Source organism: Protopterus annectens, chromosome 10.part0 (assembly GCF_019279795.1).
Source record: "Protopterus annectens isolate FY-2018-M chromosome 10.part0, PAN1.0, whole genome shotgun sequence".
Classification (NCBI taxonomy): Eukaryota; Metazoa; Chordata; order Ceratodontiformes; family Protopteridae; genus Protopterus; species Protopterus annectens.
The window spans coordinates 1369572105-1369596782 of NC_056744.1; the positions used below are offsets into that span (position 1 = coordinate 1369572105).

The following is a 24678-nucleotide window of genomic DNA, read 5'->3' on the forward strand; positions in this document are numbered from 1 at the left end:
GTGTGTGTGTGTGTGTGTGTGTGTGTGTGTGTGTGTGTGTGTGTGTGTGTGTGTGTGTGCGTGTGTGTGTGTGTTGATATTACAAAAAAATGTACATATATGTGTCCAAATCTATCTATCTAGATATATATATATATATATATATATATATATATATATATATATATATACATATATATATATATATATATATATATATATATATATATATATATATATATATATATATATATATATATATATATATATATATATATACACACATAGATATATACATAGATATATATAGATAGATATGCACATATATATATATATATGGGTCTACTTCACTTGACTGAAAACTCACTAGACTGAAACTCATTTCGCTGCTCAAACTTGACTGAAAGCTCACTTCACTGAAAACTCATTTGACTGAAACTCATTTCGCTGAAAGGTATATGCCCTTCTCCCCATTGTAGTGCAGTCCTGAAGTTAGTATATATAGTAAGGGAGGGGCACAACCCTCCACATTGGGGGATGTGCATGGTGTAGCTCCCCACATAGTTTGAGTATATATTGTCTTCTAAAATGAGTTATTTATTGTAATTGTAAGTATCCATGTATATAGTTTAAAATGTATAAAATAGGTGGGGGCTGCACCCCTCACACCCTACTTACTATATATACTAACTCCAGGATTGCACTAGAATGAGGAAAAGGGCATATACCTTTCAGCAAAATTACTTTCAGTCAAATGAGTTTTCAGTGAAGTGAGCTTTAAGTCAAGTGTGCTCAAGCAAATGAGTTTCAGTCTAGTGAGTTTTCAGTCAAGTGAAGTAGACCCATATATATATATATCTATGGGTCGACAGTTCGGAATGCCGACTTTTATATGGCTGACACCATATGATTGACAGTCCAAAAACCGCCATCCTGAAATAGAACCATTTACCTACCTGAAACACAGTAAAACTGTGTTATGCAAGCCCCCCTGCACCCCCCATACCCCCTGCTACTTAAATATTCTCACTCCGAGATCGAGCTACAGTACAGGAAAGGGGAATTTCCCAGTCCTGCACTGTAGTGGGATCTCCGCTATCATTTGTCGGCCTTTCAAACATACAGTCATATGGTGTCGGCCATATGAGTTTCAAACATTTGAAAGTTCGAACAAATGATGGAGGCCCATAGCTATATGTGTGTGTGTGTGTGTGTGTGTGTATGAGAGAAAACACAGTAATAACTATCACTATATTATAGACAGTCATTAGAAATTTATATCATCATGATCATCTTCTTTCTGCTGTTCCCGTTAGAGGTCACCACAGCGGATCATCTGTTTCCATTTCTTCCTGTCCTCTGTATCTTGCTGTGCCACACCAACCACCTGCATGTCTTCTCTCACCACATCCATAAACCTTATCTTAGGCCTTCCTCATTTCCTGTAACCCGGCAGCTTCACCCTTATCATCTTTTTCCCAATATACTCAGCATCCCTCCTCAGCACATGTCCAAACCAACATAATCTTGCCTTTCTGGCTTTGTCTCCAAACCTTCCAAACTGGGCTGACCCTCTAATATACTTATTCCTAATCCTGTCCACCCTCGTCACACCCAGTGCAAATCTTAACATCTTTAACTCTGCCACATCCAGCTCTAACTCCTGCCTTTTTGTCAATGCCACTGTCTCCAACCCATATAACATAGCATAGACTTCGAGAACCAGCTTTTTAGACAACAGAAGGGGGTGGCAATGGGGGCAGTTTGTGCCTCTACATTTGCCAATGCTGTAGTTTCCTTTTTGGAGGTGAGATACCAAGAGTCCCAGGTGTTATATGGGCACTTTTTGGATGACATAATCTTTTTTGAAAGGACAGTGAGGAAAAGTTGCATGAGTTTTATGATTACTTTAACTCTATTACTGATTTTTTAAGATTCACTATGGATTTTCAGGGTAGTGTAGCTAACTTTTTGGACTTCACTGTACGTATCAACAAGGTAAATAGCTGTTTTGAGTCAACCATTTGATGTAAACCAACATACTCAAACTCTCTTTTACATTTTGAAAGTATGCATCCTGAAGACCAGAAAAAAGCCCTAGTTAAAGGGAATGTGTAAGATTAGCTAGGATGGTGACTCAGGACTTGGAGTTTGAGCAAGAGGTTAACAAACTGGTTAGTATGTGTAAGGTGAGGGGATACCCTCTGGATTTTTTATTAAACATTGTTAACGAGGCGAAGGAAAAGAGGTGGGTGGGCTATTTCGTTCCCCTGCTTGGGAAGGGGATTGGGACCATGAGCAACCCAAGAGTAGGACATTTACCCCTGCAGGGATATAATAAGGCATTTGTTGTTACCTTTAATTCCAGTTTTTTGGCAATAAGGGCTATAGTGGAATCTTACTAGAACATTTTTAGGGTGGACCAGGAATATCTGGATACCTTTGACCCTAAACCTTTAATGGTTTATAGGAAAGATGTTTGCATTAAGACATTACTTGAAATTGTTGGAAAAGGTTGCAGAATAGTGAAGATGTCCAAATGTGGCCTCTGTGCACAGTTCCCCTTTATCTTTGAAGTATCTAATTTGATGGTAGAGGGATTGGGTCTAGTGAAACTGTGGCAGAGATTTCAGTGTGGAAGTAAAGACATGGTTTACCTGGCCCAATGAGGTGACTGCCCCGCATTTTACATAGCAAAGACCAAGCTAAGCCTTAGGAAACATATTCACCAACATAACTATGACATGGGTAAAAGAGATTCTAGGAATGCCCTTTTTAAACATGTTTTGGAGAACCCTGGGCACAAGTTTAAATTCATAGCCATCGGCCAAGTAGATGTGGGACAAAGGGATGGTCAGGTGGAGCATTTCTTAGAATTTCTTAAGTTCAAGTGGCAGCTCAAGGCAAATGCCACTCAGTACCCTGGATTTAACTAAGCTGTTTCCTTGTCTAGTGCCTTAAAACTGAAGGCAGTTGTTTTTTTATAAACTGCTGAGTATAGCTATGTTAAACCTGTTAAGGTTACTATGGCAATGTTTTTCAGTTTATGGTTATTTAAGTGTTATAAAGTATTATATTAGTTTTTATGTAGTAATGTTTGAAAAAACACATGTAGTTGATGTTTTTGTATGGCAAATATGTTATTAGGGACTTTGTAAGTTTAGCTTAATGATTTTGTATTTAATTGATTAATTGTTTTATTGGGTTATTAGTTTAATGTATGCATTTAAGGGAAAGAAGGGATATGTTTTATTATTCTGAAGAAGTCAATTACTATAGGACAAAATCACTTAATAAAATGTACATTTTTGTGGCTCCGAACTCTTTGCCTTCCATTTCTTTGACTTTCCTGGTTTGTGTATTAGTTTTTGAGCTATTATATATAAGTGATGGGTTTGTTCGCCTACAAAAAAACAAGTTTTTAGGAGAAATGTGAGGTTTGATATTTGCTCTTCTCCTGTATTTTCAGTCCTTTTTTTCTGGGTGTCAGCACTCAGCATTATAACTACCAGCATTTCAGTAGTGATCCTAACATAATCACTAGTATATTTGTGATGCCCCTGCACTGGCCAGTAATCAAGGAGCCTCAGTCATCACCACTAACACCAGTGGGGGACATACACTTGGGAGGATGACAAGTACACACACAGTAAACTGCAATTTCCCTTAAAAGCACACAGAGACCACAGTCAGTCTGTGGCTGGTTTCTCCCTCTTTCTCCAGGTCCCCAGTAAGACTCCCCACTGGCACAGCTATAGAGATGAGTCCTTAGCCAGGGTTCCAAGCCAAGTCCTCCAGCACTCTCTGTGTCCAACCAGTACTTCATGTCCCTGCCCAAGTAGCTAACACACACACACACATACACACACACACACACACACACACACACACACACACACACACACACACACACACACACACACACATCCACTTTGATATTTAATTTATACACAGATACACACCTGGGAAAGGCTGGCACAGGTTTACTAGCTATGCCCCCTTCTGCCCAAACTATAAGGTAGTTATCACTGCCACCAGAACCCCTTATCAGCTACTTTAGACCCTTATTAAATGGTGTCCAATCCTTCTGTGCAATGTTACTATTATTCAAATGGAAATCTGAACAAAAGATGCAAGGCTATTTAGAAGTGGCATGTACAGTGTCACCAAATACAATTGCAAGTACACTAAGAGCTTAACTATCTCCCACAAATATCAGCCACAAAGATATGTTTAAATATATTTAATAATAAATAATAAAAGAACAAGATAATACTCAGTAAATCAATACAGTAACTTCAGAGTTCAAAATCACAGGAAATATTTAAAATAAAATCGCAGAACAGTCTCAAATAAATACAGAAAATATCTAAACTACTCTTTACTATATTCCTAACTATATCTAAAAGACTTACTATGCCTTTCAAAAACTTACTTACAGCCAGGCAAGTGCAGATGTGATGAGTGGATGTTCTTGCTAGGTCCAAGACAAAATACAAAATGCCCAGTCTCTCTCTGAGAGAGTTCTAAAATTAATATCAAATATTACTCCTGGGTTAGCTTGGATGACATCACTTTTTGTCACCTGACTTCACTTTCAAAGCCAAACCCCTTTTGTCAGAGGTTAACAGAATTTAGAAGCTGTGTGTGAAAATACATCACCTTCAGATCTGTGCAGTTGCTAAAAGACATAAAACAATAAAACACTTACAAAACAATGCAGAAGGCACCTTAGTTCTAGACATCATGTCGTCTTGCTGCATTGAAACTAACTTTTATAGCACAATCATAAAACAATTTAATTTCAACTTATTTTCTTGAAATTTTGCAAGTTAACTCTTTATGTTCTAGTTTCTACTGTTAAAACATACATCTGTGCAGGTAGATATTTTATATGCATTTCTGTTCTAAGTCAGCAGGGCATGCTGTGGTTACATTTTAGTTCAGTACATAACATACAATTTTGTATAAATCATATGAATATTCACAAATGACAGAATTATTTACAAAATTCCAGATAGCTGGGCTGGCAATATTTCCCTATATCACAATATTATTTGGGATTACATATTCATTCCTCATTTCTACTCACTAGCTCTTATGGCTGTGTGAACTGTTTTTAAGCTTACCTCCATTTCAGGTTTTGCCTAACATATTGTGGCATGTCCACTATCCCACCTGGGATGTGATGTCATTAGCAGAAGATGGTTCTTTATTCTATTCAGAGTCTATAACTGAAGCACAGCATAGAGTCTGAGTGGATGTCTAATGCTGTTATATTCCTGTAAGTGTGTTATAGAAATAAATAACCATGAAATGGATGACACTACCACAATACTTTTTGCCAGCAGATTATCCCTTGCCATTAGTGAGTAAACAAGTATATTGTGACATAGATGAATTAACAGATGACTTCTTGCTGGGCTGTTACAGTGGTGAGTAAAGTTTTGCTGCATCGGATGATAACAAGGAACAACTCTGTGTGGAGGAAGGTGTGCAGAGCGGCAAAATTCTCTAATACCTAGTATGGTATATCTGCATTGTCTAATATGGTGACAACAGAATGAATTATCATGATAGGCTTGGTAAAATGTATTGCTATTACAAGAACTGATGGAACAGAAGTTAAAGGTGAATGTGGGAGATGCAGATCTGAGTCTCCATATGGCTGCAGGAGGGATTTGATTTATATAATCAAGGAAAAACAGCTGGACTTGCAACATATTGACACAGATAATAATATTTTCAAGATCAGGCCACCTAGATATTTTATAACTCAGATTGTCAAATTTTTTGTTATTGACTCCTGCTGTGTGCCGTAGAAAGGATAACCAAACTTGTGCTGACTGAGCTCCAGTTTATACATTGTAATGCAAAAAGTGACATGTAAACTAGCCTTTGTGATTTAACCTGTACTTCTGTAGACACTTCACTGTGACTGCCTTTATATTTACTAAAGCCTGCCAGAATGAAGTTTCAATTTTGAAGCTGATTCTGTCAATGTAAACTAAGTTGCAGCAGACTAGATGAGTGAATAAAGAGGTTTGCAGCATTACGATTAGGATATACAGCACAAATATAGCATCACAAATCTAGCATCACTGTCATTTTATTTTCTCTACAGAAATACAAAAGCAGAAGCTGTTGTAACTCAGCATGAGATAAATGGCAACTTCATAAGGGGTAGCCTAAAAGTGGCATTGACACTACATGAAATATTGATAGAGTGATTTTCTTGTGATGACAAACCTTGGCCACAAATGTCACTGTGGTGCTTAAGTTAAGAAATAAAGTTGATAAAGTTGATAAGGCCATGGTGTCACCATAGGAAACCTACTGAATTAAAGTCTCATTATATTGAGTGACTGAGAATGTTACTGACTTCACTTAAGGATAAGACTTAGTTCTACTTTTGGTAGGCTACATATTATACAGGATAAGAAGTTGAAATTTGCCAAAAGTTTTGAAAAATGAATTGGAAAATTAATCTTTGGAGTAAGTACCACAGTACCTTATTTTCATGATAGACTGACTCAAAAATGACTAATACATTTCAGTTAACCAAAATAGTGCTTTGTACCAGCAAATTAATTATTTAGCAAAATTAAGCACCACTAAAATGAACTAATGCTGACAATATTTTACAAAAAAATTTAAAATTGCTTTCAGTTTCAAGACCCCTTTTATCAGGTATGAGTTTATGACACAGTTCCAAATCCCTTTTCAAAAACTTGCATCTTGTTAAAAATTGCTTAACGAGTCAGCATTTTGCTAAAGAAAAAAAAAGTTGCAGTTTAAAACAATACTGCTTATCTATTATAACTCCAAGGTTAAACATTTGAAGAGCCAAAGCAGTCCTCTTCCATATGCTATATGATCTTAGAATTGTAATAACACTTTGCCATTATTATTTTAAATACTGGTTTCTGATTTTGAAAAATAATATGCATTTAGTAAAGAACTTTTGATGAAATGCAGTTTAGTGAAAAGTGATTTGATGATTATTATGATTGCTATTAAATAGACATTATCAGAGGATATAAAACCAGTGCAGCATACTGGTGACATGAAAGTAAATAATGTAAGGAAACATGGCAAAACGTTATCATGTTCTGTGCTAAATAATCAGTGTGATTTCAAGAAAAATAAAAAAATAAAGCATTGCATGTTTAAGCATTCTGACTGAATACATTACAAGTCACGAAAAGAATCTGTAGAGGAAGCTTACCTGACATGGACAAATGTGTTATCATGTAACACAGACAGCACTACTGAATTTTCAAGACCAGCTAAATGTGGTTTATCATTTGACCTTTGGATTATGTTGCAGCATTGAAAAGTTGTAGCATAAAAGGACTATGTAGCAGCATAACTATTTAGAAGACAGCCAATGTTCTCTAAGAAGGTGTTGAAACAGAAATTATCATAGCCCTTTGTGTAGGCTTTACCATTCACCATTTTGTTGCTAGCACCTAGTGTCATGGTCTCATTTTGACATTAGTTTTGTTGGCATTTTCTTGGGTACTACCATCATACAGAATCAAAGCTCTCATATTGTTTTTTAAATTAAGATTTTCTTTTTTATAGTAATCTTGCTTTAATGAAGTTCCAAAATCAAAGTCCAATGTTTGATTCATAGAATACTGCTTTGACTGTGTGTGTGTGTGTGTGTGTGTGTGTGTGTGTGTGTGTGTGTGTGTGTGTGTGTGTGTGTGTGTGTGTGTGTGTGTGTGTGTGTGTGTGTGTGTGTGTGTGTGTGTGTGTGTGTGTGTGTGTGTGTGTGTGTGTGTGTGTGTGTGTATGTTTGTGCACACATGCATTTGTTTGTGTGCATGGTGTATTATGTTTGTGTGTGTGTCTGCATATGTGTCTTTGTGTGAACAATAATTTTCTCATTATTTTCTTTACCATTCTGTTTCATGTCTACTGATTTCTTGAAAGCTTGTCTGTCTAAAACCATTAGATTAATCAACATGCAAATCATGTGGAGTTTTGCATGTATTCAATTCTATAAGTGACTAATTTATTAAAGTGTAATATTAAGAGCTCAGTAAATAATATGGAAATTTTATTCATAATAATATTTGTCATATTTGTTCCTTTATTTCAGAGTATTCCAAGAATCTTTAGCAAATATTCTGCAAAGGAGGCCCGTAAGCCTTACAACCAGACCAAAAATCGATATGTGGATATTCTTCCATGTAAATAAGATTTTTGCTTATTATCAGTCATAAAAATTGAAACTACTTAGAAGTTTTTATCTACTTCTCAGTCTTAATAAAATATACGAGTTGTTTCGTATTTTTGGCTTTCAGATGACATCAATCGAGTCCAGCTGACTCAGGTATCTGGAGAGCCAGGTTCAGACTACATCAATGCCAGCCATATAGATGTAAGTGACTTTTACTGATGTTCTTAACACTGGTTTGATTTATGTGAAACTACAAATTATTGACTGCTATACTGAATGCTATTTCGATTAATATTAAAATGGTTTCTTCCTCGGGGTAATTAATGAATACAGCGGATTGTACTTTCAGTATACTACATTCATTATCCGCCAACATTGATTTGTGGTGGCTAAACGTGTTCATACTAAGTAATGTGCTGTGGGCAAAAAGTTATATTTTGTAGCATTCTCTATTTTCATTTACTTAATGGAAAATAAGTTTTTCTTCAGCTGGAATGTCTTGCAAGTCTCAGTTAGCTTCATTGAATAATTATATGACTCTGCTGAAAATGAACTGCTTTCCCAGTCAATATGGTATTTCATTTCAAGAGAGCTTCCTGAGATTTTATTGACCATTCAGTTTGTTAAGGTAGAAACTAAAACTGTCATTTATTAAACAATAAATAAATATTAGGGATGTTTAATTTTGGTTAAAGTAAATTGTGACTAGATTTCCGGCATAGAAATCTTACTTTGTAAAAATTATGTATAATTGTGAGTACCAGATATGTGGAAAAAAATAGTGCAGCAGTATATGGTTGTGATTGGCTAAGTAGTGAATCAGAAAATCAGGCATGAAGGAATAGATTTAGGATCAATTATCCCTCCAATTGTAAAAACAGTCCTGGTATGCTTATTTTTTTACATTGGAGACCTTCTGTTGCATCACTGGAAATAAACAATTTTCACTTCAACTACACTGTATTCTCCTAATGATTATCTTTATTTTCCTACGCACTCCATTCTGTATTGCCTACGGCATGCCACTATTAATTCTTAGTGTCCATTTACCCTTTTTTATGGATTTCTAGTCTTCCAAGTCCAACCTCTTTTTTGTATTTAATATCTCTCTTTTCTTGCATGTAAAATATACCACACTGTAACATGGACATTATTTACCAGAGGTGGCCTTACTTAACATGTTCCTAATTATTTATTTTTTATTATTTTTATTTATTTTATATTTGTTAACCGGGCTAGTCTAGCTGGATACATATCCTTTTTCAGTAGAGGCCCGAGGAGAAAAGCTCCAACATAAATGGTAATTCACAAGTTGAAAAAAACAAGTTATAAAAAATACAGGTTATAAAAAATACAAGTTATAAAAAAGTATAATAAAGTTGACGTGTTACATTTACAAGATTAGTAAAAAATACAATTTTATATAGAAGTACTATGAGACAAAGATAGATTGGTTGGTATACATAGCAGAGATATGTTATATACTAATAGTATATATACGGATTCCAGAGTCACCCGCTTATATTTTGGGTAAAGAGGATTTCAAGATCATAAGATGGGAACAAGAAATAAGGGGATAGTGGTCTGGATAGATTTGATAAGAAAGTTAGATATGTTGGGTTAGTCAGGTTCAGGACATGGGCATAGCCATTGTGTCTTGAGATATTCTTTCAGGTTGCTTTTGAACTGGTTGTGAGAGGTAGTATTTCTAAGGTTGTTTGGGAGGGAGTTCCATGGTTTGCCAATGGAGTTGGCAAAGAGGGCATCACCGCCAGAATTATTAGCTTTAATGGTTAGGATCTGGGTGCTGTTGGATGATCGGAGACAATTTAGGTTAGTGTATGGGATCAATAGGCTAGACAGAGATGGGGTTCTATCTGGGTGATTAATTATTTTACATGCTTCAGTGAGTTGGTTGAGTTTGAGAAGGTTGGGCAGTTCCAACCAGCCAAGTTGCCTCAGGTTATGACAGTGGTGGGTGCGATATGGAGAACCTGTTATGAATCTAGCAATGTGGTTATAGGCCAGAGAGAGCATGTTTAGTTCACGTTTATTGAGGAAAGAAAGGACTGGAGAGGCATAGAGGAGGGTAGAGAGGAGATGTGTGCGGGCAATGGTTAGTTTGGCAGTAGGAGTTAAAAAGTTTTTTATTCTGTACATGGATCCAAGTTTTTTGTTCACAGATTTTACGGTTTGAGTAATGTGTATGTCAAATTTGAGCTTATGATCAATAGTTACTCCTAGTAATTTGGTACTGGTGACAGGGGTTATGATAGTCCCATTATTAGATTTAACATGGAAGGTAGTATTATCAGTATTTGGGAGTTCTTTTCCTAGTGTAGAGAAGACGTTGGGGAAAAATAGTAGTAATTTGGTTTTAGTTGGGTTGAGTAGGAGTTTGAGGTCGGTGAACCACTTTTCTACTAGAGAAAAACAGAGTTGAGTGGAGGTTTGGAGGTTGAGGAGGGAGAGATCTGAGCAGATTAAGGTGGAGTCATCAGCATATTGGATGCAGGTGGATTGAGGGATAACTGAGTGGAGATCATTAATGAAGATGGAAAATAGAAGTGGACCCAATATTGAGCCCTGAGGGACACCTATGGTATTGGGAAGCAGGCCTGATAGACTATTTTGCCACAGGACAGCCTGTTGCCTACCAGTTAGGTAAGCTTTGAACCAGGTTAGTGATGGGGAGTCCAGATGTAGTGTTTCAAGGGTGGACAGGAGGAGCTGGTGATTGACCATATCGAAAGCTTTTGACAGGTCAAGAAAGAGGGCGGAGGATATAAGTTTGCTATTGCGATTATTATTAATGGAGTCGACAAAGGAAAGGAGGGCAGTGGTTGTACTGTGGTGGGGGCGGAAGCCGTGCTGGGTGTTGGATAGTAGATGATTGCAAGTTAGGTAGTGAAGAAGTTGTTTGTGGATGCATCTTTCCCATGGTTGGGCTGGCTGTCTATTTTAATCCGTATTCAGGTCCGGGTATTCGCTGAGGTGAGCGTTTTGGGTCTTGGGAAGCCGCGAATCTCATTGCTCTAGACAGCACGTTGTCAGATATTCTCTCTCACATCAAATTTTTTATTCAGAGCAACAAAATATCTATCATTCTATCTAATCACTCTCTCTCTTTCTCTCTATATATGTATGTATTTCTCCTTGCACCACCTCTGAAAAGGGGTCCTGCATTACCCAGTTGGACCTTCCCAGTAACGAAGTACAAATAAATACATCATTTAATTTATCACATCTGAAAGATACCGCTAGAGAGAAACATACATAACAAAGTACCTGTAGTTCTGTTGTGTTATTTGCACCCACTGAGGCATTACTTAGTTTTGAATGTTACACATACCTCCAAAATAATGCATAATTTAAACATGTGATATGTGCAATGTATAATAATGATTTTATAAAATAGAAAGGACACTATTAATTGCAGATCTATTCACTGTTAAGAAGAAATACACAAAAGCATTTTATTGTTATGTAAAATGCTATAAAATTCACTTTATATTTTCCTGGACATATTTCTATGGATAGTTTGATCTGTGTATACTCAGGAGTCATAAATTCATTGCCTAGTTCACTGAAAGAAGACAGAAAGAAAGAAGACATAAGTAAGAATATAAAGTAACAATGCTAGCAGGACCATGCACAATGTTCTTTTTGACTTGTATTGCCATTTACAGCTCACTAATAAGCTATGATTTTCTAATGCAGAAATCTGCTATTCTGGCTGACTGATTGAAAGAAGGTGAGGGAAGAATGTATGAGATAACACCTGAATACCTTTCAACCTCATAGCAGAAGAAAGGTTCCAAAATAGGGACAGAATTTAAATATTGCTGTTATAAACTTACAAAGGTCTTAGAATAACATGATTTGGGTCTGTGTGCATTTTTCTGAAGAATACAAGTGTGAAGCTCAAACGTATGTCATTATATTAGTGACTATAATCTCAGTGATTTACCAGAAAAACATAAATTGTATGAGTAACAGTCCAAAAATATGAGGCAAAACTCTGAACACTCTGCAAAAATCTGGGCAGTTGAGAGGTGTGAAACTCACATTCCACTTTTTATAAAGACTATGATATCTCAGCTATTTGTTCAAGCCTCACCAAACACTTTTAAAGAATATATAACACCTAAGCAGGAAAATCAAAAGTCTCAGCAAATAAGTCACTGACACTCACTGAAAACTCTAAAGCGAAGGAAGTTTTCTCACTACTTCCATTCTAAGTCAATAGAAGTGGACTCTGGTAGAAGAGACACAGCCAATTCAAGCTCAGCAGCGTTGCCCTCACATTGTATTATGGTACAGAAGCATGTTTCCAAGAAAACAACATCAAATCAGCATGTCTGCCATTCAAGGTTAAAAAATGCTGCTGGCAGAGTTTGGACTGTGTACAGCTTCATGATAAAAGCATATATTTTTACATTTTTCTTGTAGTATTCCTTCAAATGTGATTCATATGTGTTCAACACTAATGTGTGATTCCTGTAGATGTTCTTCGTGTTTCACTGTTGCAGTCATCACACTTGGGTTATCCTGCCACGGGTAGCCCTCAGTCAGCCCGAATACCATTATTTCTGCGTCAGTTGCCATTGCTGGAGTACTGACGTCAGGTCGTCAGTGGTATAAAGTCAGGCAGCCGACGCCATTACATCAGTCTTTCTTGCCGAGGAGCCTGAAGCAGAAGCAGTTTGCACTAGTGCCGATTGGCAGCTACCTGAGTTTTTCTTTACCGAAATTGAAGTTGAAGTCTTCTAAAAGCTAAGTACCCCATCAGGGAACATTGTTTTCTTGCTCTAACCGATGTCAGAAAAAGTAAACAATTGCCTTGCCTGTGGAACGCAAATACCACATAGAGATTTTCATTCCTAATGCGTCACCTGTTTAGGCCTTGAACACGACGTACCTCACTGTCATTTTTGTGTTCTGTTCAATGCTAGAACTATCCGAAGTCAGGCCCATAGTGTTGCAGATTATTTTTGCTTACAGCCCGTGCATTCCGATATGACATCGTTAAGCCAACTGACTACTGATCTACTGAAAACACGTAAGGATAAAGGCAGAGACAGACCACACAGATCAAAAACTACCGACGATGCTCCTGTTAAACCAGTCTTCAGTTTGGCGGTTCTCAGTGAGGCACTTTCACAACCCCTGATGCCTGCTTCTTTGGATTCGTAGGACGCTACTGAGACCCGTTTGGAGTCTGGTATGCCATGAGACCCTTCTATGACAAAGGATCCTGCGGATGTCTCTACCTTGGATGGGTCCAGAGCCACTGAGCAGGCACCGGCTTCCGAGGAGATTCTTCTCACTACCGATATTAGATCCAAACCAATGACTTTTACCATGTCTTCTGTTCTTTCTAAAACTACCAAGTTCCTGAGACCCAGGGTACAAGCCATGCCTAAGAAACCGACGACCCAAGCTCAGGCGTCCTCTTTCTTGCCTCAGTCTCAGATGCTTAAAATGGCTGAAGACCTTATTATGCTTATTAGGGGAAGTCAGGCTACCCTTTCAAAGAGAAAAAGGGCCTTGTCTCCAGTGGTCTTATCCGACCAGGAGTCCAATGACTCAGACCTTTCTAAATTTGAAGACATACAACCTCTCTCTGCTTATGAGGATTCAGATGCAGAGGAATCCATTCCTTCTGCCTCTCCTCCAGAGGATTTTTCTTTTGGGGAAACATTGCACACCTTAAGGGAGCATTTCAAATGGGAGAGTCAGGACTTCTCACAGTCAAGAAAGAGACTAAGGGAATTCCTAGATTTGCCTCAGCACAGACCTTTAGCCATCCCTCTTGTATTGGATGTTGTGGATGATGTTTTCATGGAATCAAGTCTGACTCCTGACACCCTCCCTCCTTCTCCTAGGAAACCAGACAGATACAACAGAGTCCCTGATACTTACAAATTCCTTTTCAGGAACCCAGCAGCTAACACAGAGATCATCTCCCAAGGACCAAAAGGAATCAAAGCTACCTCAGCTAGGAATCCCACACCCTTAGACAAGGATTCACGAGCTTTGGACGGATGGGGTAAAAAGTATACACCTCTACAACTCTTGCAATTAGAGCATTGAATTGCCAGTTCCACATGCTGAAATATCACCAGCATATTTTGGAACTCCTAAGGCAGACAATTTCTACAATTCCTGCTTGTGCAGAGAATAAAGACTTACAGGAGCTTATACATTCTGCAAATCAAATTACAAAGCACACCTTACACTGTGGCTTTGACGCACTGGAAGCATCTTGCAGAGCAGCTGTCACGGGTTCTGTTCTTAGAAGGTATGCTTGGCTTAAGGAACAGACCTTTCTAGATCATGTCAAGTCAAAATTATTGGATGTACTACTAAATAAAGACAGTTTGTCACTAAAGTAGAAGAGGTTCTTAAAAAGATGGAAGAAAAAGCTAAATCTATGCAGACAGTTAAAGACGTTTTACAGGTCCAGCCTCAGAGGTTTAGTAGAAATTACCCCTCCAAGAGCTGGTCCTTTCCTGCCTCCTCCATGAACACTCACAACAAGCCTAGAGGAAGCATTCCCACCAAACAACAACCCCAGGGAATGCAAAAATCTAAGCAATGGAGTTCTTCCTTTGCTAAGACAGGGGGTGAAAAACCACCACACTACAGTAAGAACTTGCAATGACTCCTCACCTCCACCCCTTACCCCTGCCCACTTGCTAGTGCTCCTAGGAGGAAAGTTCTCCCTCCATGTAAACAACTGGGCAACTATTACCAATGATAAATGGGTCCAAAAGATAGTGACCCATGGATACAAATTCAATTTCCACACTCTGCCAACCCCAAAAGGGTTCCCAAATCTTCCTCCAAACCAGTGGGCAGAGGCCAAAAAGCAAGTCCATTCCCTCCTCTCCATGAGGGCAATACAGCATGTTCCTGCAGACCAAATAGGTCAGGTCTTCTACTCCAGACTCTTCCTGGTACCCAGAAAGGGCACCTAGTGCCCAATTCTTGATCTCTCCATTCTGAACACCTTTCTGGAGATACCAAAATTCAAAATGCTCACCCTACACCAGCTTCTTCCTATAATTTCAAAGGATGCCTGGTTAGCCACCCTAGATCTAAAAGAAGCCTACTTGCACATCCCAATAAGAGAATCTTGAAGGAAATATCTACGGTTGAGGGCAGGATCAATGCACTTTTAAATTCTCTGTACTTCCCTTTGGCTTATCCACTGCACCCAGAGTGTTCACAAAGTGCCTGGCTCCAGCCATTGCCTTTTGCAGACAAAGGAATACACAAATCAACCCCTACTTAGACTGCCTCATTCAGGCAAACAGCCAGGAAAAGCTGTTACAGCACCTGGCTTTCATACAGGACCTACTGACCTCCCTAGGGTACACTATCAATGCAAAAAAATCTCACCTTACCCCGACTCAGCAAATTGTATTCCTGGGAGCAAGCCTAGACACTGCATCCCAGAAGGCATTAATGACTCCAGAAAAACAAACCTTCCTGACTCTTCTCTCAACGAGCCACCAAAACCCACCTATCTGCAAGGAAAATCCTGCAAGCTCTAGGGTTCATGGCTTCTTGTATTCTACTCATTCCTTATGCCAGACTGCATATGAGGAAACTTCAATGGTACCTAAAATGACTTTGGGGCCAGCACACACAGGATCTGGAGGCTATCATTCCCCTGATTCCCTGTCTATAGAAACATTTCCTTTGGTGGGCAACAGCATGCAATCTCAACAAGGGACTTCCCTTTTCACAACCCCACACCAACCAGATCATCACCACAGATGCATGAGACTATGCCTGGGGTGGGCACCTGGCTGGAAAGTGCATTCATGCCACTGGACCCTTAATCAAATTCATCTGCACATCAACCTAAAAGAGATGCTTGCTGTGCAACATGCACTAACAGCTTTCTAGCCTCTACTCATGCCAGGGAATCTAATTATCAGGACAGACAAAAGCACAGTGATGCAGTATATCAACAAACATGGAGGAACTCACTCTTACCCCCTATGCAGGCTCGCCATGACCCTTTGGCAAACAGCCTCAACCATGCAAATTCACCTGCTAGCGCAATTCTTGCCAGGCTCCCTAAATTCTCTGGCCGACAGCCTAAGAAGAAACCTGCTAGACCCTCACGAGTGGCAACTAGACCACAAAACCTTCAACCTCATAACACAGAGATGGGGCACTCCAGAGGTAGACCTCTTTGCCCTCCACTTCAATCATCAGCTCAGCAGATTCTGCACCAGGACACCTCACAGCAAGGCCTGGAAAGTGGATGCCTTATCCTTCTCATGGGACAACCTCTCGATTTATGCATTCCCTCCCCTGCCACTCGTCCAAAGGGTTCTGCTCAAAATAAGAGAGGAAAATCCAAAGGCAATCCTGATTACCCCAGACTGGCCACGCCAGCACTGGTACCCCCTACTGCACAGCCTGTCACCCCTACCACTTTGGCATCTGCCTCAGATGTCAACACTCCTGACCCAACAGGATGGAGAATTCGTCCATCTGCATTTGAACACACTGAACCTGACAGCTTGGTTTATCCCCTGACCTCCTCAAGCTGCCAGCTTAAGCAATCAAGTCCTGGAAGTCATTGGGGAAGCCAGACGCTCCAGCACTAGAAAATCTTATGCTGGCAAGTGGAAGAGATTTTGTATCTGGATCCAGGCTAAAGGGGTTACACCAACTCAGCCCTCCCTTCCTCTCATTCTGGAGTACCTAGCAGACCTACTACACAGGGGTCTATCCATCTCTTCTGTTAAAATTCATGCCTCTGCCATCTCTGTGCATTGCAACTCAGAGCCACCCCTCTTCTCACACCCTCTCATCAAGCAGTTCCTTAGAGGGGCCAGTAACTTAAGGCCACCCAGAAGGGACTCTACCCCTGCTTGGGACCTTAACTTTGTGTTGGAAAAGCTCACCCTACCCCCTTTTGAACTAGCAGCTTCAGCAGAGTTAAAATTCCTTTCTTGGAAAACAGCCTTGCTTCTAGCCATCACTTCAGCAAGGAGAGTGTCAGAGGTGCAAGCACTCATGGCTGTAGAGCCCTTCATCATATTCCATGCTGACAGGGTCTCCCTCAGGACTAACCCATCCTTCATGCCAAAAGTGGTGTCCAGTGTGGCTCTTAACCAATCCATTCACTTGCCCACCTTTTTCCCTAATCCATAAAACAAAGGTGAAAGGATCTTACACTCCCTTGATGTGCACAGGCAACTCAGATTCTACCTGGACAGGACTAAATCCTTTAGAAAAACTGACCAGCTGTTAGTCAGCTTCACATCAGGGGCAGAGGGCAAGGCCATCTCCAAACAGAAAATCTCCAAATGGATAGTCTACTGCATCCATTTCTGCTACAAATAGCACAGAACCCCCCCCCCCCCAAAGGGGATCAGGACCCATTCCACCAGAGCAGTCTCCACCTCTGCAGCCTTCCTCAGAGGGGTCCCTATCAGAGATATTCTGGAGGCTGCAACATGGACTTCTGCCCATACCTTTACCAAGCATTACCACCTGCCTATCTTCTCCAAATCCAGGGCAGGCTTCATCACTGCAGTGCTGCAGGGCATTCTGGCCAATCCACAGTCTTCCTGTCTGCCTCCACCCAATTTCTCAGCTTTGGTATTCAACCCAAGTGTGATGACTGCAACAGTGAAACACAAATAACACAGTACAGTTGTATACACTTACCATAAATGCAGATGTTAGTGTGTATTCACTGTTGCAGTCCTGGTTTCCCACCCTCCATCCCCCTTGTCTTGCCTCTCAAACTCTTTATCTCCTTTCCTCTTTCTCTGCAGGGATTACTTGGTATTTGCTTTCAGCTGGTGGTGTTCCCCCACCAGAAATTGGCTTCCTATTGAGGGAGCTCCTGACAGTTGGGGCAAGAAAAACTGATGCAATGGCATTGGCTGCCTGACTTTATACCACTGACGTCCTGACGTCAGTACTCCAGCGAAAGCAGCTGACACAGAAATACTAAGCCTCTGGTATTCGGGCCGACTGAGGGCTACCCATGGCAGGATAACCCAAGTGTGATGACTGCAACAGTGAACACACTCGTACACCTACACTTATGGTAAGTGTACACCATACCTCTCAAGTGTACCTCATTACGAGGAATGTACCTCATTTGGGGTCTTAAAAAGTTCATGTTCCTCGAAGTTCCTCAAAGTTCCACATTGAATGTCAGTGTTAGGATTTTTTTAAGTGAAATCCATTGCAAATAGAAATATTAATTCATTAAAAGATTTTCTTTATAAGTAAAACTAGCATAGTTTAACCATCCTATGTCCTTCCTAGTTGAATATGTTAATAAGCCATTAGTATGTGTTCCACATTTTGCCCATTTGTTCCACATTATGAGGTCTAGTCTTCCACATTTTGGACATGGAAGGTTGAGAGCTATGGTGTACACAACTGTAATTTTGTACTTATTGCATTATCTCAGGGATTTCTTCTTTTTTCAAGACAGTGATCTTGTATTTAGTGTGTGTGTGTGTGTATGTGTGTGTGTGTGTGTGTGTGTGTGTGTGTGTGTGTGTGTGTGTGTGTGTTTATATATCTATATATATATATATCTATATATATCTATATATGGTTCCCATTCAGAAGCCTGAAACATCATAAGCCTGAAAATCAAAATCCTGAAACCAAAAGCCTGAAAATTCAGAATCCTGAAAACTCAAAATCCTGAAAGACCAAAATCCTGAAAGACCAAAATCCTGAAACTCAAAATCCTGAAAACACAAATAATGCTAATATGTCACTATAAAGACACTAATATCTACCAACTGACCCTGACCCTAACCCTAACCCTAAGGTCCGTCACTATCGCACACTCACCTGACCCGCGCCCTAACCTAACTCACTTAAACCGCCCCTAACCCCAATATTTGTCATTATTGCATACATGCTAACCTGCGCTAACCTAACTCACTTAAACCGCCCTAACCCTAAAATAAAACCAACGCACACTTACCTGACCCAGCATGACCTAACACCACAGGGCTAACAATAGCAAAGCCACAATGACATCAGTATGTCTATTTTGTGTTTTCAGGATTTTGAGTTTCAGGATTTTGGTCTTTCAGGATTTTGGTCTTTCAGGATTTTGAGTTTTCAGGATTCTGAATTTTCAGGCTTTTGGTTTCAGGATTTTGATTTTCAGGCTTATGATGTTTCAGGCTTCTGAATGGGAACTATATATATATATATATATATATATATATATATATCTATATATATCTATATATATATATATATATATATATATATATATATATATGGGTCCCCTTCATATGGCCGACATTTCATAATATGGAACACCATGTGGCCAAGACCATAAGATCGACATTTGAAATGCCGACCATGGCGGAACTGGCATTTCCGAACAGTGCGGAATGGAAAGATTTCCATTTCTGCACTGTAGTGTGTTCTCGGAGTTGCTATATTAAAGTTACGGGGGGATGCAGGGGGGGTGTAGCATTTAAAAAGTGTGTTTTTGTTGTTTATTTTTTTTTTACACGTTAGAAATTCTGATAGTCGAACATATGGTCTCAGCCATATGGGTTTCGGCTTTGTAAAGTTTCGAACATGTGAAGTAGACCCATATATATATATATATATATATATATGTATATGCACATACATATATCCATCAGGTATTTGTGGATACAGCGACAGAAACACCAAGCTGACTCCCAAGAGAAAGCAGTCCAAAGAACAGAAAAATCCGCTGCACTGTGGGTAAACAGTTAAAGCTGACAAGTATCCAAGTTGAATGTAAACTGTCATAAAAAGCGATGGTTTAATCCAAATGAAGCGCTTCATTCTTTTGGATTAAACCATCGCTTTTTATGACAGTTTACATTCAACTTGGATACTTGTCAGCTTTAACTGTTTACCCACAGTGCAGCGGATTTTTCCGTTCTTTGGACTGCTTTCTCTTGGGCGTCAGCTTGGTGTTTCTGTCGCTAGTTCATTTTTGTTTGTCCATTTGTGGATACAGGATCGCATGTCATAGGTTGTGAAGGAGGCTCAGATCCCATACAAACCCCCTACACAAATGTTTTAAGTATTTTTTTGAAATGGCAATTTGGTTTGGACATGTCACTCTTAATGTAATCTCATTTTTGAGTGATTTGTTACATAAGAGCCACTACATGCATATACAAACACATATGCACACACACAAATGCACGCACACACACAATCTATTAATATATACTATTAATGCATGTGTGTGTGTGTGTGTGTGTGTGTGTGTGTGTGTGTGTGTGTGTGTGTATGTATATATGTGTATAAATATATATATACATACATACATATATATATATATATATATATATATATATATATATATATATATATATACACACACACACACACACACACACACATGCATATATGTATATAGATAAATACCTGTGAGAAAGAGAACTGGCACATCCTACAACAACACTAACCTAGAATGAATTGCACAATCTCAGTATGTGACCGTGGACAGCAGACTGGTGCAGTAGTTACAGTTGCTACCTCATATTCTTCTCCAGTTCTCAGCTGGTGTGCCTTCTGAGCTGAGTTTACTCATGTTGTGTCTGTCAATGTGTGTTTCTTATGTCGCTTTATTTCCTCTGCCACTATCCAAAGAAGTGTCACAGGTAAATTAGTATTCCTGTAATTTGCATCTAGCTGTCTGTCCTGTATGAGAATGGTGATAGTGAGTGAAAATGTGTGTCCTGAAATGGGTTGGTACTCCCTGAGTACTAGTTCTTCTGCCTTACCCCCAAATGAGTACCACTATAAACTCTCGTTCTCACATAACAGTGGACTGGATTAAGGAGGACATTTTTCATAAGATTGCAAGTGTTTCTCACAGACAGGATGCATCTTGCCAGTCTACAAAGCTCAGAGACCTTCCTCGTGTGATATACATCCACATAAAAAGATGTTCCAGTATAAGGGGGACATACAAATATGCCAAAACTCAGAAATTTCTTGCCAATATGAGCGGACAGGTGATCCACTGTGGTGACCCCTAACCGGGAAAAGCAGAAAGAAGAAGAAGTCTGCAAATGCAGATTTTTGTCATTATCAGTTCTAGTTAATCTGTACAGTTAAATTAAGCACAAAATTTTGAAATTAGATAAGGACTTGAGGACACCATATTTATTTATAATGTTTTGTGTGACAGTTTCTTATGTCTGTTAGAAAAGGGAATTGTGACTATGGGCAGAAAAGTGGGACTGTGGCTGTCAAACACCAGGCAAGGTCTCTCATTCTAGTTGTTTGTTTTGCTTACAAGCTTAAGACAACTTTAGGTCTTGTAGTATCTGTCAGCCACTGACCACTAAGATTATCAGAAGTAGGCTTAATTACCTTCAGATGTACCTATAGAACAAACATCTTCAGGACTTGACTTATGTGGCTATGGCATCATCCTTTTGCTCTTTCTTCATGGACCTCCCCTTCGGTTAAAAAACGAATTAATTTTTTTTAAAAGAGATGATTGGCAATAACTGAACATCCTCCTGTCTCTTTCAGTCTCAGACTGCTGACTCTGCTGTCTGTTCCTGCAGGGCCCACTAGTGTTTCCCCTTCTGAGCCATTATGGCTCAGGATACTTACATATCTGGTAAGACTGAGCATTTGGCTGAAACAACCAGCAGGAGAGAAAGAACCTAGAATGATCTTTTCAAAGATTGACGGAATACCACAAATTGTATTCAGAGAGGATGTCCATAGCTTGCTTATATAGCTCAGGCCACTGATTTCCACCTCAGAGTCAATAAGTATGGATATTCCTAGGAAAAATCCTCAGAATGCAAAATGAGAAAATTTCTCCACTTTCTACCCATTCAGACAGCTAATAAGTAAGACCAATTCAGTTTTGCTTAAGATCTTTTTAAAAAAATGCAGTCCTTTGACTTTCTCTAACTGCATCCTCTTTTTCTACTTGTGCCCCTTTAAAAAGAAGGTGTCTTGCCTCTTCTTCAGAAAAGGAATTCTCAGATTTTTACCAAGTAGAGACAGATTATGCCTCTCAAATTCATTCTCACACTGGATGTGAATATGAGACAGATGGCAGTTTATCTTCAGATTTCCCCAGTGAGGAAATTTCCTTTGGATACACTATTGCTAAATGAAAGCCTTTTTAAGTGAGTGGGTAAATAGTTTTTTTTTCTTCCAGAAAATATACTGTGAGATTTTGAATGTAGATAACCTTAACTCCGTTGCTATATCTCCAGTTCAAATGGCTCAGGTAGACATTTATTCCACTGCTTCAGTGTCTCTGAATTCAAAACATCCAGACCTTAAGAAGCCTGATAGGTTGTATAGGGTTACTGACATGCATAATTACCTGTGCAAAATTCCTCAGCTTAAACTGCTGTCATTTCTGGAGCCTGACAAAGATACTAGATCTGTTCCCTCTTCTAATTTAATTCCCAAAGATAAGAGCATAAGGGTTCTTGATAGATATGACAGAAAGATATATCTCTCTGCCACTTTAACTTTAAGAGCTGTTAATTACCAAAACCGCATGTTTAAGTTTGTTTTATTTGTTTTGATTCATGCAGGACAAACCTTGGCACATCTTACTTCTGATGGGAAATTTAATCTTATGGATATGCTTAATTCCCCCTTTTGGGTAGCTGAGCATACTATTAAATGTGGCAGACAGCTGAACATACTATTAAATGTGGCAGACAGCTGAACATACTATTAAATGTGGTGGCAGTGCTATAGATGCTGCCTCTACTGCAGCTCAAATAGTTCTGTTACAAGAGGCCATGTTAGTTAAGACTGCATTCCTTCTCTGAGAATGTAAAACCTAATATATGACTAATATATGACTAGCCAGACATCCTTGGCAGGATAAATCCCAACTGCTGGGATTTTTGCAGCAGTGTTCTGTTCCAACATCTGCTGTTATGTTAAGCTGCATATTCAAATTTTTCGGAGGATTAATGCAAGAAAGAATGAATACCAGTCATCATATTTTACTCCATTTGCACAGACTGGTAAAATAGTGGTACTGGGGTAATTTAGTGTGAGATTCAGCAAGTGGAGTTAAGGGAGTTTCCTCTTTTCCTCACTGTTTTGCAATTTCAGAGGTAGTTTATATTAAGTTGCTGAGGTGTGGAGAGCAAGGGTGGCTTGAATCCCTTTAAAACACTGATTTTCAGTAATTTAATCAACACACACACACACACACACACACACACACACACACACACACACACACACACACACACACACACACACACACACATTCATAAATGCACATGCAAGCACACAGCCATGCATGAAGTTATGTGCATTTGCATACACATATATAGATACATTGATTGAGAATTCACACATACAGAGACACACATACACACATTCCCATCTATGCAAATGTCAGCATAGATACACACACAGGCAGACACATACATAAATAGGTAGGTAGATAGATTGATAGATAGATCAATATATAGATAAAGAGATGAGTATATGACAGACATTCAAAATATTAAAACTTTGAATGCCTGTCATACTACTAAAAGAGTTTGAGTCACAAAGAGTCAAACACACATAAAAATGAATCACCGAGATTCGATAAAAACATCTATTTTTTTGAAGGGGTGCAAGCACCGCTGCACCCCCACTCCCTGCTAAATATATATATATATATATATATATATATATATATATATATATATGGGTCTACTTTGTTTGATAGAAAGCACATTTCACTGAAACTCATTTGACAGAAGTCTCATGTCATCGAAAATGAATTCCCTGCACACAATTCACTGAAAGCTTACCACTGAAAACTCTTTTGACTGAAAGCCATTTCGTCTAAATTGGTATATACCCAGTTCCTTACTGTGGTGCGATCTCAAAGTTATTATATATAGTTAGGGGGTGTGGGGATGCAGCTGCCCACAATGGGGGTTATGGGTGTGGTGGGCATAGCCCCCCCACATAATTTGGATATATATTATTTTCTGGAAAGAGTTATTCATTTGACTTGTAAGAATCCCTGTCTATGGTTTACAATATTTAAAACAGGAGGAGGAGGGCTATGCCCCCCACACGCCCCAATGTTGGGGGGGGGGGCGACACCCCCCCACCAACTATATATACTAACTCCAGAATTGCACTATAGTGGGGAATAGGGCATATACCTGTTTAGACAAAATGAGTTTCAGTCAAATGAGTTTTCAGTGAAATGAGCTTTCAGTGAATTGTGCGCAGGGAATTCATTTTCAGTGAAATGAGACTTCTATCAAATGAGTGTCAGTGAAATATGTTTTCTGTGAAACAGAGTTGACCCATATATATATATATATATATATATATATATATATATATATATATATATATATATATATATATATAGATAGATAGATATAGATATATATACCAACTCCACAACTCCAAGAGCTCACTATAGTGGGGAAGAGATATATTCCCGATCCCCCTGTACTGTGATCTCAAGTAAATAA

The 24678-nt window shown here is 39.0% G+C and overlaps 1 protein-coding gene across 1 annotated transcript in view; it reads left to right on the top strand.

Annotated features, from left to right (window-relative positions):
* Positions 1-24678, top strand: part of LOC122814279 (receptor-type tyrosine-protein phosphatase C-like) — a 2027173-nt gene that overhangs the window by 1950339 nt on the left and 52156 nt on the right. Inside the window, exons 29-30 of the mRNA XM_044086870.1 lie at positions 8090-8180; positions 8295-8371. Of these exons, the coding sequence (XP_043942805.1) occupies positions 8090-8180; positions 8295-8371 (168 nt within the window). The remainder of the gene's footprint in view (positions 1-8089; positions 8181-8294; positions 8372-24678) is intronic.